Source organism: Pseudorca crassidens, chromosome 11 (assembly GCF_039906515.1).
Source record: "Pseudorca crassidens isolate mPseCra1 chromosome 11, mPseCra1.hap1, whole genome shotgun sequence".
NCBI classification, from domain to species: Eukaryota; Metazoa; Chordata; class Mammalia; order Artiodactyla; family Delphinidae; genus Pseudorca; species Pseudorca crassidens.
In genome coordinates this window covers 103016271-103031448 of record NC_090306.1, presented here as the reverse complement: position 1 = coordinate 103031448, position 15178 = coordinate 103016271, and the positions used below count along the sequence as shown (strand labels likewise).

The 15178-nt window shown below is 62.1% G+C and overlaps 1 protein-coding gene across 7 annotated transcripts in view; it reads right to left on the bottom strand.

Annotated features, from left to right (window-relative positions):
* Positions 1 to 15178, bottom strand: part of GRAMD4 (GRAM domain containing 4) — a 77446-nt gene that overhangs the window by 14516 nt on the left and 47752 nt on the right. For all 7 annotated transcript variants that reach the window (XM_067698417.1, XM_067698414.1, XM_067698419.1 and 4 more), the window contains 2 exons: positions 6753 to 6873; positions 1050 to 1111 (listed from right to left, as the gene is read on the bottom strand). In XM_067698417.1, the coding sequence (XP_067554518.1) occupies positions 1050 to 1111; positions 6753 to 6873 (183 nt within the window). The remainder of the gene's footprint in view (positions 1 to 1049; positions 1112 to 6752; positions 6874 to 15178) is intronic.

The window sequence follows — 15178 nt, the reverse complement described above, 5'->3', positions numbered from 1 at the left end:
CCCTCCCTACCCACACTCCCCACCTCCCACGCAGAGCACGACACGGTGACCCCCACTGTGGGGACGGGGTGGAAGGACTCTCCTCTGACACTTCCCACGAGCACAGGAGGCTCATCAACTCCACACACAGCAGGGGCCTTGGCGGGGGGGGGGGGGGGCGGTCTCCAGCGCTGCTCCTGGCTTGGAACCTGGGCCACTGGTCATGAACCCTGAGAACCCAGGGGACTGTGACCCAGTGGACACAGCAGCCAATGCCGCAGCCGGCTGGCCTGTCTGCGGGCCCAGCACCGGGGCCCTGGGAAAGAGGCGTCTCCCTCTCTGGACGGCAGGTGGGGGGTCAGGACCCGGCTCTGGTCTGAGCTCAGCCTCCACCTGGAGCGGAAGCCTGAGGGGCCTTCCCTCCCGGGCCCTGGTCTCCTCACCTTCACACTGGGCAGGGCTTAACCGAAGGCCCTCCTGTTGTCGCCCTGAGCCCCAGCACAGGCAGGGGCCTACCGTCAACCCTAACCCTATCCCCTCTCCCACCTTCTCAGCCTGCGAGGGGCCTGGGTGCACCACAAATCCGGCCCCTTGAGATGCCCAGTTTCCTCCCATGCCATCCTCTGAAGGACAGCTTCAGAAAGTACCAAGTGCTGAGGGAGATAAGGAACTCGAGCCCGGAGTGGGAAGAAAAGGCACTGAAAGGAGCTCTGCGTCCTGACCTGGGGGTGCTGGGACACAACGCCCGCAGCTGACCCCACCTCCCCACTCACCCCCTTGTCAGGACAGCCGGCCTCTGGAAGCAGGTCGCCAGGCCAGGGGCCAAGCAGCCAGTGTGACCATGACATGATTCCTCTTCGGGGAAGGGCTGGGAGAGATGTCGCATTGTATTTTTAGGAGAAAATAAAGTCACGTTTTGATCGAATGCCTTGCATCTGCTACGGAGACTCACCAACCGGTAATCAGAGACACTAACCCAGCTCCAACAGGAGGGGATCCCCGGAAGTGAGCAAGTGCGCCCGGGAACAGAACCACCCCCCCCCCACCGCATCTCCGTCCCCCAGGCCTACCTGCTCCATTATTGACCTGGGCCTGCCCTTTCGGAGGCTGCTGAGCGGGCGGCTCCTCGGCTCTTAGAGGGGGGAGAAGAAGCAAGATCTCTGTTAGTTCAAGACAGCATGATGAGTCCCGGCTTCGCAAGGTTCCCGTGCTCACGGGAGTCACGCCCAACACCAGAGTGCCCGTTCCCACCCTCGGGGATCCCTCTGGGGTCCTGGCTGCTCAGCTTAGACGCCGGGTGAGGGCAGTAGGGCAAGCACAGAGCTGCATTCCTCACGGGCACACTTTATTTATTTAGTTATTTTTGGCTGTGTTGGGTCTTCGTTTCTGTGCGCAGGCTTTCTCTAGTTGCGGCGAGCGGGGGCTACTCTTCGTTGCGGTGAGCGGGGGCTACTCTTCGTTGCGGTGCCCGGGCTTCTCATTGCGGTGGCTTCTCTTGTTGCAGAGCGTGGGCTCTAGGCGCAGGGGCTTCAGTAGTTGTGGCTCGCGGGCTTTAGAGCACAGGCTCAGTAGTTGTGGCGCATGGGCTTAGTTGCTTCGCGGCTTGTGGGATCTTCCCGGATCAGGGCTCGAACCCGTGTCCCCTGCATTGGCAGGCGGATTCTTTACCACTGCGCCACAAGGGAAGTCCTACACTTCTTGTTTTTTGATGACCAAACACTGTCTCAAACATACAACTCTTTTCTTTCCTATTAATTTTGACCCATTTGCTTCTTTATTTAATGTTAAGCTCACAACACACAGCTCTCATACTAGTTACTTGGCCTGCTAATGGAAAAGTACTCAGTGACACACATATTTAGCAAGCAGCATGCAAGGCCACAGGCTGGATGAGCCCCTGCCTGGCAAGCTGTGCACAGGTCCCAGCTTGGTCCGTGCCGGCCACCTGCCCGGCTCCCTGCCCCTGCGGCCTCACTGCACCTGACCACAGCAGTCACCCGGCCTCAGAGTCTCCCTGGAGTTCCTGGCCACCTGCCGGATCCTGACCGCAGACCTGACTTTCAGCCACAGGCCCTGACGGACTGGCCCCCAGCCGCTGGCCGGACCCCCTTCCCTTGGGCAGTGCCCTGTTCCTGACTGGCCAGCCCACCTGCCCTCCTCACCCTGCACTGGCCTGGGCTACCAACACGCCACACTGCTGCTGTGGTTCCCAGTGCAGCAGAGATCCCAGGATGTGGGAAAAGTGGCACCCCAGGCAAACCTCGGCAGGACTGGGGTGGGGGGGGGCACGGAGGGCTCTGCCAGGACAGAGACAGCGGGCTGGGAGACCCTCGGCATCCTGCTCTGTTAACACAATGTGATCTTGTAATAGGGAAGAACCTTTGTATCCATCCTATCACAAGTTCATCACTAAAGAGATGTTGCCTATAAGCTTAAATTATACATAGTGGCCCATCTCTGGGAACCCTGCCTCCCAGGTAATGAGCATTAAACTAAAATACCTCTGTTTAGCTCACAGGAAACCTGCCCAGGCCCACCTGTGAATGACTGCAGGAGGAAGAAATGAACACATCCTCTCTGGGGGCTGACGGGAACCAGGAAGTGTTTCACTTTACCCCCTCCCCTTTTCGTATAAAAGGAGCCTGGGGCTTCCCTGGTGGCACAGTGGTTGAGAGTCCGCCTGCTGGTGCAGGGGATGCGGGTTCGTGCCCCGGTCCGGCAAGATCCCACATGCCGCGGAGCGGCTGGGCCCGTGAGCCATGGCCGCTGAGCCTGCGCGTCTGGAGCCTGTGCTCCACAACGGGAGAGGCCACAGCAGTGGAGGCCCGTGTACCGCAAAAAAAAAAAAGGAGCCTGAATTCTAAGTCAGGCAAGATGGTTCTTTGGGGGCACAAGCCCACCATCCTCTTGGTCTGCTGGATTTGGGAATAAAGTCGTTATTCCCTGTCCCAACAGCTCGCCTCTCGATGTTGGCCGGTCGTGCAGTGGGCAGTACAAGCTTAGACCCGGGAACAGTCCCACTCCAGCGTCTCCGTGAACCGACCCGCTCTGCGGGTTTATAACCTGGAACTGCAACCCATGCCGGCCGCGCTGTGCCGAAGCAGGAAGTGCGGAGGACAAGCTGGATCAGAGGAGAGCAGGGGGCGAGCCTGCAGCCTCGTGAAGCAGTGGCCAGGGAACCATGAGACAGAGGGGGTCCCAGAGAAGGGAGCCAGGGTGGAAGAGGAGGGGGCCAGGCCTCCACGCCCTCCCCTCCCTGTGGCCAGGCTGCCCAAACGGCCATCCATGCTCAGAGCTACTGACAAACGGGGATTTACTGGGAACAGGAGGGGAGCTGGGGCACGCAGGAGACTCCAGACTGGGTTCCCTGTGTTCCTGGGCAGGTGTCCAGGCCTCCGGACCAGGACATTCCCTGAACCGGCCGGGGGTCCTGAAGAGGCAGCTCACACAGGAAGCACTAACAGACGGGCTCCCACCAGAGCCTGGGCCCAGGTGTGCTACCGAGGACTCGTGGGCCTGACGGACACCGCGTCGCTCAGCCACAGGTGGGCCTGGGGTCTGAGTGGCCGGCAGGGCTGTCTGGGGTGCCGTGCTTGGTACCATTTGAGGTACCATCTGAGAATATTGATACTGCACAGCCACTGGCTGTGTGATCTTCCCAACATAGTCACCGCTAGAATCGGACAGGTATTTAGGTATAAATGGGCTGCCAGCTGCCTGCAGGGAAAGACGGCTGGCAACACGGGCGCAGGTGTTCCAGGTGGCGGGGAATTTTACCTTCTTCCCGTCACACCACATGTGGAACATGAGTGCCTGTGACGTGCACGGGACGTGGGAAACAGACTGACAACACAGCGCACGGCAGTGATGTTCTAAACATTAAGGGGAAGGCAGAGGGCAGACAGCTATCAGGGCCTCCCAGCCGGGCCCACCCACAGCTCCGGGTAGGTGGGGAGTGAGCAGTGGCCTCTTCAGAAGAAAGGGCCCTTGCCCTCCTAGTAACTGTGGATTCTTCCAAATGTTTTGGAACAACCTCCGCTGACGTTTAACGGTCAGCGGAACAAGTCTGGAGTGGAGTGTGCCTGGAGGGCTTTCCCAGAATCTAATCACCCCCCCGGCCACAACCTGAGGCCGCAGGACAGATGATGAAGCCCATGGGCGGGGGGTGCCAGGGCCACACGTCAGGGCCGGGCTGGGCACAGGAGGCAGTCACCAGGGTCTGTGTAGTTCCCACACGGGGTGCCCCGGCCAAAGCCCCAACCAACATCGTGGGCAGTGCAGCACAGGAGGATGACACGCACCCTCCGGCCCCCTCAACGCAGCCGGGAGGGCGGAGGAGCCGTGGGAGGCGCCGCTGAGAGCAAACCCAAGGGCGGGCCCCGGGCAGGGCCTGACCAGAGGCCAGTGGAGGTCAAAGGCAGTTTCTCCATGTTGCTTTCGGACCGATAACTGGACATGGCCTTCGCCTTGAGTAAGCTTAAACCAAGGCGATTTCCCAGGAATTTTCTTAAAAAGCAAAACAGAGGTTTGTATGAGCTACCATGTTTTAATCCTGCAGATCCAGTGTGTGTGTGTGTGTGTGTGTGTGTGTGTGTGTGTGTGTGTGTGTGTGTGTGTGTGTGTGTGTGTGTGTCCGCGCGCGCGCCCAGGTGTGAAGGTGGCACTCCACACAGTTGCCCACCTTGGACGGCCCACAGCGACCCCAGATGGGCACCAGGATAAGAAGGAAAGAGGAGGTCCCTTGCCTGGAACCTGTTTCTCCCTGTTCCTCTCCTCCCTCAGGTCTCAGCTTCCAGAAGGTTCCTAAACCCCATGGTCCCCAGGACCCTCAGCTTCTACTTCCTCGGTCCGGGCCTGGATGTTCCTTCCCTGTAATCCCCAGTTGGTCCCCAAGCAGACCCGTGAGAAACAGATCTGTCCGCAGCCTCAGAACCTATCGGGGGCCAGGCACCCAAGGGGCTTTGGTGAAAGGACGAGGATGAAACCCCCGGAGTGGGCTGGGGGTGGCGGGAGGGTGGAAGGCATAAGACATGGACCCTGCAGAGGGAGCTGGCACACGGGGTCCTCTCAGGCCGAGCGCCGCCCGCCGCCACCAGGGCAAGCGTGGGCTCTGGTAAAGCCGCACATGAACACAAACTGCATCAGACAGAAGCGCATCAGTGCGGGTGACGGCACTGTGACACGCCATGCAGGCCAGGCCCGGCCGGCCAGGGGGCTGAGAACACAGCCCACACCCGGCCAAGCACCTGGATCTCCAGAGTCGTCCCAGTTCGGGCCACTGGCTGCACCGCTTTGCGTTATCAAATGTAACTGAATCTTTGAACGTCTACAGATTTTCACATAAGGTTTAACATCAGGGAAAGTACTGCTTGAAGCCGTGGTCCGATTTCTGGTCCAGGGAGGGGTGCCGGCCTTGTAGCCCGGCAAAGCAAGTGACACCCTGCCCCAACACGGGGCCCCCGCGGGGAGCCCCAGAGAACTGCAGAATGGGTCACGCTGACCTGTGGGACAGGCAGATGGCCTTCGTTCAGGGGCACTGGAAAGCCCACGGAGCTGTCCTAACACCCGGCAGAGCAGGAAACTAAAGGACCTTCTCCCCCAGGGAACCAAGTGCCAGCCGTTCCCTGGGGCTGAGAACCAGCTGCTGAGACCCAGAGGAGGCCAGCGCGAAGCACAGCAGGTTCGGCCTTTCCAGCAGCTGAAGCCCGCGCGGCGCGGTACCTGGAGCGGGGCTCTCCTCAGAGCCCCACCGTAGTGACGACACTCCGCAACGACAATGACGCCAGGCCACCCCACGGAAAAGCCAGCTCTGACTGGGGTGTCCCAAGCTGGAGACAGCTGTGCGCTCAGGCCAGGGGGGCCTGGACCAAGGGATGCGGGGCCAGAGGCCAGGCTGGTGAGGGGGAGGGATGGAGACTTCGGCGGCCTCAGCTCCCAGGCCTTGTCCGCCAGGCCGCCGGCCTGGACTGTACACAGGGACAGGGAGCCCTGGGGGGTTTTATCAGGATGGGAAGAACACAGCTCTTCGGACTTGCAAATATCCCCCTGCAGCGACCTGCTCCTTGCTGGCGGTACCATGAGGCAGGGGCCGAGCTCGCGTGGGCAGAGGTGGGAGTCCGCACCACCCCCTCCGGAAGCTGGGGCAGCCTCTGGCAGCCCCAGGATGGAGGGACCCTGCTGGGAGGAGGTGACTGGCCAAGGAAGGCTGACCCCGAGGGTGCTGTCAGGGGCTCGGGGCAGGGGAGTGTCCGAGTGGGCAGTGGGGCGGGTCTCAGGGTCCTGGGGGCGACTGCTGGCCAAGACCTGGGGCGACGTCAGGTGGTTCTGGGGGCTCTGCGTCCCTCTTCAGCCCTGCCCAGCCAGACCTCCCAGGGCTCAGCTGAGACTCCCCCCGCCCCTGGTTTCCAGATGCAGGCCCCAAGGCACAGGAAGGCAGCCGCTTTCCCAGGATCGCAGCTCGCCGCGGGCACGGGCAGGACTCAGCCCAGAAAGTCGGGGCCAGGCCCACCATCACCACTCACCCACGCACCCTCCTGATGCCCTGGGTCTGGCAGGGGCTGGGAGGGCGGCGGTGGCCGCTCATGGGGACTGGCCACCTCAGGGTATGAGCTGGGTCTTGGCTCAGGGGACCGCTACCCCCCGAGAGGGCAACGCTACCTGGGTGACAGTGTTACCTGGCTCTCCCCTCCTCCCATCTGGCCTTGGGCTCCTCACCTGGCCCTCCCCCCTCCTCACCTGGCCCTCCCCCCTCCTCACCTGCTACCCCCCCTCACCTGGCCTTCAGCACTTCCTGGACCTTCTGCTCCAGCTCCATCCGCCGCTGCCGCTCCCGGTCCAGCTCCTGCCGCAGCATCTCCGCGTTGGTTTCCTCTCGCAGCTTCCGGAGCTCCTCCTCTGTGAGGGGAGAGAAGCCCAGGTGAGTGTCATGTGGTCCATTCTGCCCCCCAGGCAGAGGTGCCGAGAGAGGGCTGGTCTGCAAAGCACTCAGACAACTGGCAACAGCAGCTCTCTTGCTCCTTCCTGGGGGGCACACCCGCAGGAGTCTATCAACCGGGGCTCCTCTTACACAGTCAGGGCAAGATCTGGGGCAAAGCAAGGGTGAGAGTGTCTTTACTAAATAAAACCCATTCAAGATAGACACACCAAAGGCATTTCACCAAACCACCTCCACGGGGGCAGGACACCCCGAGGAAGGGATGCTGGCGGCACCTGGTCACTCCACAGACACACGTGCAGCAGGTACAGTTCTGGGAGGTCTCGGCCGCAGAGCAAAGCCCATGTGAGGGGCAGAGAGCTCCGCCACCTGGCTGCCGACCACCTGAGAACCGTGCGGCGGGACGGTGAGGGGTACAGTGGCAGGGTGAGCGGGTGCTCGAGAGAAGCCGCAGCAAGGTGTGTCTGAGTCAGAACCTGGATGAACAGAAGGTCGCAGGCCGGCAGGGTAGGGGTGCGGGGGAGAGCGTGGGGTGCAGAGGGAGCAGCCTTGGTGAGGCCAAGGCGGGAGGGGCCATGGGCTGGGGGGAGGGGTCACAGATGAGATGCGGGCTGGGCATCAGAGCCCGGAAAGCCAGAATGAGGACCCGACATTTATTCCAGGTGTTGATGGAAGCCAGTGCCAGGTAGCTGTTGTTCTAACTGAGAGTGTGGGGTGGGCTGAGGAATGGCCCCAAGGACGGGCCATCCTAACCTTGGAAGCTGTGACTAAGCACCTTACACGGACAAAGGGACCCTGCGAAAGTGATAAGGACCTTGAGATGGGTGTGTATCCTGGATTACGTGCATGGGACCAATGTCATCACAATGATGGAAACTCAGGAGAAAGCAGGAGGGTCAGGGGTCAGAGAGAGGAGACAGGAGGGTGCTGTCCCGCTGCCTGTGAAGAGCCAGGGGCACGGGCAGCGTCTAGAGCTGGAAGAGTCAAGGACACAGTCTCCCCCGGAGCCTCCAGAAGGAAGACGGCTCTGCCCGCACCTTGGCTTGAGCTCTGTGACACTCATTTCAGGCCTCTGGCCTCTGAGCTGTAAGAGAATAAAGAGGCTACTTTAAGCCCCCAGTCTGTGGAAATCTGTCGCAGAGGCGACAGGAACCTCGTACACACGTGGCTGCACACGCCCTAAGTGGACGTCGCTCTGCATTTCTGCACGACCGGACACCGCACGACGACACCACACAACACAAGAGATCCGTGAGCAGCCATCCAGCTCACACTCCTGAGGACGGGTCTCCTCCCACCTCCAGGCCGGAGCTGCAGTGAAGACACAGACCCTCTGGGCCTCTGGACCCAGGGCGGCCTGAGCTTAGTAAGGAAGGGGGGCCTCAGAGAGCACCGTGGACAGGGAGGTGATCAGGACCATGGACGGCCACCCCTCTGACGGCTGGGCCCAAAGAGCAGAAGGAGAAGGGTGTGCAAGAAGGTTCCAGAACCCGCTGTGCATACAGTCTAGTCCTGCACTTTTCGTGTCTCCCACAAAGCACCCCAGCTACCTCTACTGAAGACGTGAGTTATGCATCGATGAAGAGGCCCAGTCCAGCCTGACACAAGTCTTGCAGTTTCATGGAAGACACAGATGCTCCTAAGTCTGGTCCAGGGCGGGGATTCCGGCTCTCCTCCTACCTGGGCACTGACGGTGGGGTAGGGGGCCTAGCCAGGCTGCAGGGACGATGGGAGCAAAGAGCCCAAGGTGGGTGGGGTTAAGGAAAGACCCAGCCTCCTCCCACCATGGGAGAACATGCGTGCACCGCCCGCCGTGCACGTGCCCGGGCAGTGCCGCCGTGCAGGAGGCCCAAGGTCACAAGCAGAGGCAGACAGGAGCTGGTCCTGCTGCAGGCCCAGACCAGAGCCCCCGGCAGTGGGAAGCATGACGCGCTGACTCGAGAGTGAGGGCTCACATCGGCAGCCACGTGGATGCAACTAGAGATGATCGTGTAAGTGAAGTAAATCAGAGAAGGACAAATAACCTGCGACATCACTTATATGTGGAATCTAGAATATGATACAAATGAACCAATCTCAGAAACAGACTCAGGGACATAGAGAACAGTCTGGTAGTTGCCAAGGGGAAGGGGGTGCCTGGGGGAAGGATGTAGTGGGAGTTTGGGGTTAGCAGATGTAAGCTATTATATACAGAATGGATAAACAACAGGGTCGCACTGTAAAGCACAGGGAACTATGGGATACTTGTATCAATATCCTGGGATAAACCATGATGGAAAAGAATATAAAAAAGAATGTACATATAACTGAATCACTTTGCTGTACAGCAGTAATTAACACAACATTGTAAATCAACGATAAATTAAAAAATTTTTAAAGGTAGGGCTCAGGGGCTTCCCTGGTGGCACAGTGGTTGAGCGTCCGCCTGCCGATGCAGGGGACGCGGTTAGTGCCCCGGTCCGGGAAGATCCCACATGCCGCGGAGCGGCTGGGCCCGTGAGCCATGGCCGCTGAGCCTGCGCGTCCGGAGCCTATGCTCCGCAACGGGAGGGGCCACAACAGTGAGAGGCCCGCGTACTGCAAAAATAGATAGATAGATAAATAGATGAATAGATAGATATATATATAAGTTAGCGCTCAGCACTGGGCCTTGGTGTCAGTCTACACCGCGCACCTGAGAGCCCCGAGCACTTGCTGCGTGAGTGAGTGAAGGGGTTCTGCTCTCCGCCCCCGCCCCCCAGAAGTGAGCACAGCCCAGCTACAACCAGGACCCTTGTCCTCCAGGTGGGGAGCTCCTTCGCCATCCCGCAAAGCCCCTCCCCACTCGGTCGCCCCACAGACATCTGGGGAATGACAGGTAGCTGCAGGCAACTTCTCCAGGATCCCGCCCCAAGGCCTTTGTACGATGTAATTACTGCAAATGCAATCAAGTCCCCTGGAAACCTTAGGTCACTTCCCTCAGGCCTAAGGCTCCTGCAGATACGAGACCCAAGTCACGTCAGAAATCACCTTTTCTTGTTTCTAAACCGGTACATGGTGGGCTCGTTCTCATCACAGCCCCACGATGACACAGTCCTCATCCCTCTGCCCACCTCCTGCATTTCCTGGACGTGAGCCCTCACTCCTCAGCGTTCTCAAAGGTGTGACCCTGGAGGAGCCACCGCCCACCCGGGACAGGCAGGCCCCAGACTCACGGAGGGCAGAGGACCTGGCGCCACGAAGAGGCACACGAGGCCGCCGCCACCCCCCTCGCTCGGCTCCACCGGGGCCCACGTACAAATGGGACAGTGGTGCAGCAGGGACACAGCCACAGCAGCCGCAGAGCGTGCCGTGGCCCAGCTACAAAGCCATGTGGAGTCACATCCTCAACAGACACCCATTCCCCACGCGACAGCGTGTCGAGGGCCGAGACCAGAGATCGGCCCCTCCGCGGGCAGCTGCTTTGGGCCAACGATCCCGCTTCCGCTTTTCTGCAAACAGCTAAAGCCGCAAAACAAACCTGACGGCCTGGGCCAGGCTGGACCAGAGCAGCTCAGAGCCCGCATCGGCCGCTCCACCAGTGAGCACTGGGCAGCCTCGTGTACCAGGCACGCTCCGGACACTCATGATAAAGAAGTGACCCAAACAGAGAGCCGCCCTCGGCGGGGGGCGGGGGCAGGTTGGGCCATAGGAACAGCCCTGGTCAGTGAGCCTGAGCTGAGGGCAGACGTGAGCAGGGCTGCGGAGAAGGATCGAGCCCCGTGCACCCGAGGGGGGAGCGTCCAGGCAGCAGGGGGAGCGCCTGCCAGAGCCCCCGGGATGGTCCCGGGCAAAGCACCACACGGGCTCCCACGGGGCGGGGCTGTGCTCGCCCACCTGCAGCTCAGCCTGCGGTCAGTATGCTTTCCCCCCACCCCCATCCCTCGGTGACAATGACAACAGCCTACACTGGTGAGGCGCTGGCTCCTGAGCGCCCTCTGCAGGGTGTAACTCAGCAGCAGCTGCGACCACAGGGCCTGCCCGACCCTTCAGGTGCCGCCCGCTCTGGCCCCGGGAGCTCCAGCAGGTGGGCCTCTGTGCCCGGTCCGCGGCGTCCACAGCGCGGGAGCACTCGGGGAGCGTCAGCCGGCGGCAGGATGAACCCCGGATGCCCAGCCCATGGCCCCGACCAGCCATGTCCAAGCGGGGCCTTTCCAACAGCCTCAGGGAGAACAGACCGAGCAGCACCCCCCCGCCCCCCCGCCCGGACAGAGGAACGTCAACTCTGACAGCAGTGACAGAGGAACGACCCTCCCCGGGCCCGAGAGGTCGGCAGACTTCCGAGCCAGCACCAAGACGGCCCAGGGTCAGGGTCACCGGCCTACTGGGTGGGACCGAGGCTGGTGTACGTGCAGCGGCGGGCTCCAGGGTCTGGCTGAGGGTCAGCTCACTGCTCCCTCTACCCAGAAGTCAGCCCCATCCATGTGTGGCGTGTGGCAGCCATGGTCCGGGTGGTGGGTCACAGACCACCCCAATCGTGGGGCTGACAGGCTGCAATGGAAATTCCCTCAGGAGAAGCCTCACTTGGGCAAGTCCCAAAAGGCATTCCTGAGACCTCAGAATGTGACCAACTAACTCACCAAAATCAGGGGCGTGGACTGGAGCCCGGGGAGGCCAGGATCCACTGCCCTCGCTGCCGGTCCAGTGAGACCCTCGCGGGCCTGGAGCCTGCTTTCTGGACAGGATGGGGCTCAGAGGGACCCAGCAGGTTCCTCTCCTGTCCTGGCCACCTCACCGAGCCCAAGACCCCGAAATTCAGGCCAAGGTCAGTACGACAGCCCCAGGTCCCAGAAACAGACGGGTTGGCAGAGCGGCCGCCGTCTACACGGCGGCCACCCCGCCCCGTGCAGGCAGAGCCATGGGGAGACCCTGCTGCCTCTTGGGGGCGTCCAGGGTGGGGGCAGGAAGGACAGGCGCCAGCCCCACCTCCCACCTGGAGAGCTCAGGACTCGCCCCCCTAACGAGGGGCAGATACTTAGGTTTGCTGAGTGCCGGGACCCACGTGCTCGGTAAATATTTGGAGTCCTCGGGGCCTCCCGCGCTGCCTGGGCATGTGGCTCAGCATTCTTCAGGGCCCTGTGGCCCCTCCCACCCCCTGGGAGAAAACCCTCCAGACAAGGGGGCTGAGAGGACACCACACCAAGCCCGCAGGGAGCCATCCCACCAGGCTCCTGTCAGCCACGGCCTCCTCCAGAGACCCCCCTTCAGTCCTGGGGTGAAGCAGCGCGGCCCTTGCGCCGCCTAGTTTCCCTGAGGACCACGGCCTCCCAACCCGCTGGACTTGGTGCCTCCCAGGGGCACAGAAGAGACTCTGTATAGGGACGGCACAAAGCGGGGGACCGGGGGGAGGGGGAGCCCCTGCCTAGGGCCTGGGGGACATTTCCAGCCGGGGCCAGGCAATGAGTGAAGAGCAGAGACCCCTCCCTGCTCCAGGGCTGCGGGAAGCCAGGCCTCAGACCCCCAGCCCCAAGAGGGCCATGCCCCCACCCCTCTCAGTCTGGCTTATTTACAGCAGAGGGGCCCTGTGCCAGGTGCGGATGGGCAGGGCCCTCACCCTCACGTGTCGGGTTTCTTCCTCCAAGCACCCCCAAACCCACCCGCTCTCATCTCGGCTCGCACCCTGCTTCCTAACTGGCACCCCAGCTCTCCTCACACCCTCCACAGTCTGGCTCCAAACAGCAGTCAGAGGCTCCTCTAAAGTGTAAGTCAGAACCTGACACTGTCCTGCCCAAACTGGCCACACAGGGAGTCCTTCCAGCCCGAGGCCACACCCCACTCCCCGCTTCAACGCCCTCTGATCTTGCTCTGACCTTTGCTCTTTGGGTTTGAGCCACAGGAGCCTTCTCTCAGGTGCCCAAATGCCTCCACAGTCAGACCCACCCCAGGACCTTTGCACGTGCTGGTGCCCCCCGACCTCAGTGCTGGCTCAAGTGCCATTTTCCCCCAGAGAGACGCCCCTGACCCCCCTCCCATCTTATGTGGTGACACAGCTCCACAGGGAGGGGCTCAGCAAACATGACCCCCGGTAAGCACGCCACATTCCTAAGTCACATTCAGCTGCAGGATGCCCCAACTCAGGCCCCAGAGAGAGGACCCCATCTGATTACTGTCTGTGACGGCCCAGGACGCAGCCTGGCTCAAGGGGAAGCCAGGACAGATGCGGTGAATGGACTCTGGGCAGTGGGGACAGCACAGCAAGTTCTCAGCAAGTGAACTGCAGGACGCATGCACCAGGCTGGTCGAGAACCAGGCAGAGAGGACACCAGTGGGCGGGGAGGGCCACGGTGGGAATTCAGCAAACAGTGCCAAGAGTGAGTGGCCGCCACCAGCATCTGAGGGCCGTCTGCATCCTGCACGCCAGGCCCGCGGGCCCCAAACGTCGGGCCTCAGCCTCCCCCCGCCTCGCACTGGGGTTCCCGCGGACCCTGGCCCTGAGGACTCAAGGGCATTCAGAGTCCCCACCTGTCATGTAATTGCACACAGAGCACCTGCTGGGAGGTGGCGGGGGGCACTCAGACGATCGGGGGTCCAGAGCCCTGACGCGTAATCCGCTCAGGAGCCCCAGCCCCCGCGGGGACCTCCACTCCGCCCCACACCAGGTCAGCCTGCTCGTGCGGAGAAGCCACTGCCTGCACACGACTCCGTCAGCAAATGCTCGCTGTGCAAGTATGACGCACCAGGCTCTGTCAGAGCGGGGACGCTGCCGTGGCCGAGCACCCACACCCTGCCCGGAGGGGCATCTGGTGGTGCCCCAGGCACCTCGCCTGCGTGAACCGACGCCAGGGCCACCCAGGGGCAGCGTCCTGCTGGACCCTGGACCCTTGGGAGGCGGGTCTCCTGTCCTGACGCAGGCGGGGCCCTGGGCCCCCTTCTGAGAGGACGTGCTCCCACCGGCAGTGGGAGAGCCTGGGCCCTGGAGCCACGTGGAGACCCCCTGCCCTCCTGAGCGCCCGCGGAGCACTGCTTAGCCTCCTCCCGCGGGACCCACTTCGGAGGCCTCCACGGAGGGCCTGGCTCACAGCAGGTGCTCGGGTGAAGCTCCCGGGGAGCCCCCGCAGAGACCTGCCCCCTGAGCTCCGGCGGCTGGCCCTCCGCAGTAGTGAGAGTGTGTCCCCGGGGGAGCCGCCCCGGGCTCGGCCGGCTGGGCAGGGGCTCCCACCGCCCCTCGAGGACAGGCGTGGGCGGACTCGCAGGCCGGGGAGCTTCACGGGGGGGAAACAGAGGCAAGGGGCTTCCTGCCACCGCAGCCTCGCTCCCGGGAGCCAAGGTCGGGGTGCCGGGTGCCTTCCCATCCGCTCCTCTGATCCCCAACACCCACACACACTCCTGTCACCTCTGTGGACCCGAAGGTCAAGGCAGCCCCAGATGCCTCCTCACGCACAGCATCACCAGCAGGAAACCACATTTTCTTTCTCAACGCCCCCGATCTCCCTTCCCCACGCCACTCACCTGCGAGGGGTCAAGTGCAGCTGGTTCCCCCCATGTGGAGACGGCCAGGCAGGCCACTGTGCACACGTGTGGACACGCAGCTCCCGCCCTAAGCTCCCGGCATGCTCCTCGCCGGCTTGCAAGCGTGTCTGGGACTGCAGTCCTGGAGGCAAGGGGGCCTCGGGCCATGTCCTCTTAACCTGGGCTCCTGACAAAGCCCCCTCAGCCCTGCCCTTCCCACGGGCACCATCCCCCCTCAAGCTGCCCCTTGCTCTCCTGGGCCTTCCCGGGGGGGGCGGGCGCTCTGTGGGGCCGAGACCAGCGGGCTCCTCCCTCCTCCCAGCCGCCCCCCCCGCCTGCCGCAAGCCAGTGAGGGGACGCGGCCCCGCAGACGAGGACGCTTGGGTACAGCCTGGCAAATCCACTCGTCCCAATTCACAGCAAACGTAGGAAGCCTTCCCGCCTCTTCCAGGTGCCCCCTCTCCTGGGGGCACAAAGACAGCTAAATAAATAAAACCCATCAGCATTCTGATCATTGCTCTCCTACAAGCCTTTCCCTGAGCCAATGGCTCCCCCGAGGCCACGCAACTCTCCTTACGCCTGCAACGATGATTAGACCCCACGACGACGGTTGATATTACGGGTCTGCTCCCTCCGGCAACATATTTAGGTCAACTGCAGTGCAGAGCACAGCTGGCTACTCGCACAGGACAAAGACGATACAAACCCCTGCAATCAATTTTCCTCCTCCTCTCGGATAGAGAAAAAACAGGAGGCCAGCTTCCCGCCAGGCAGAAAGCGCTGAGCTGCTCACTCAGA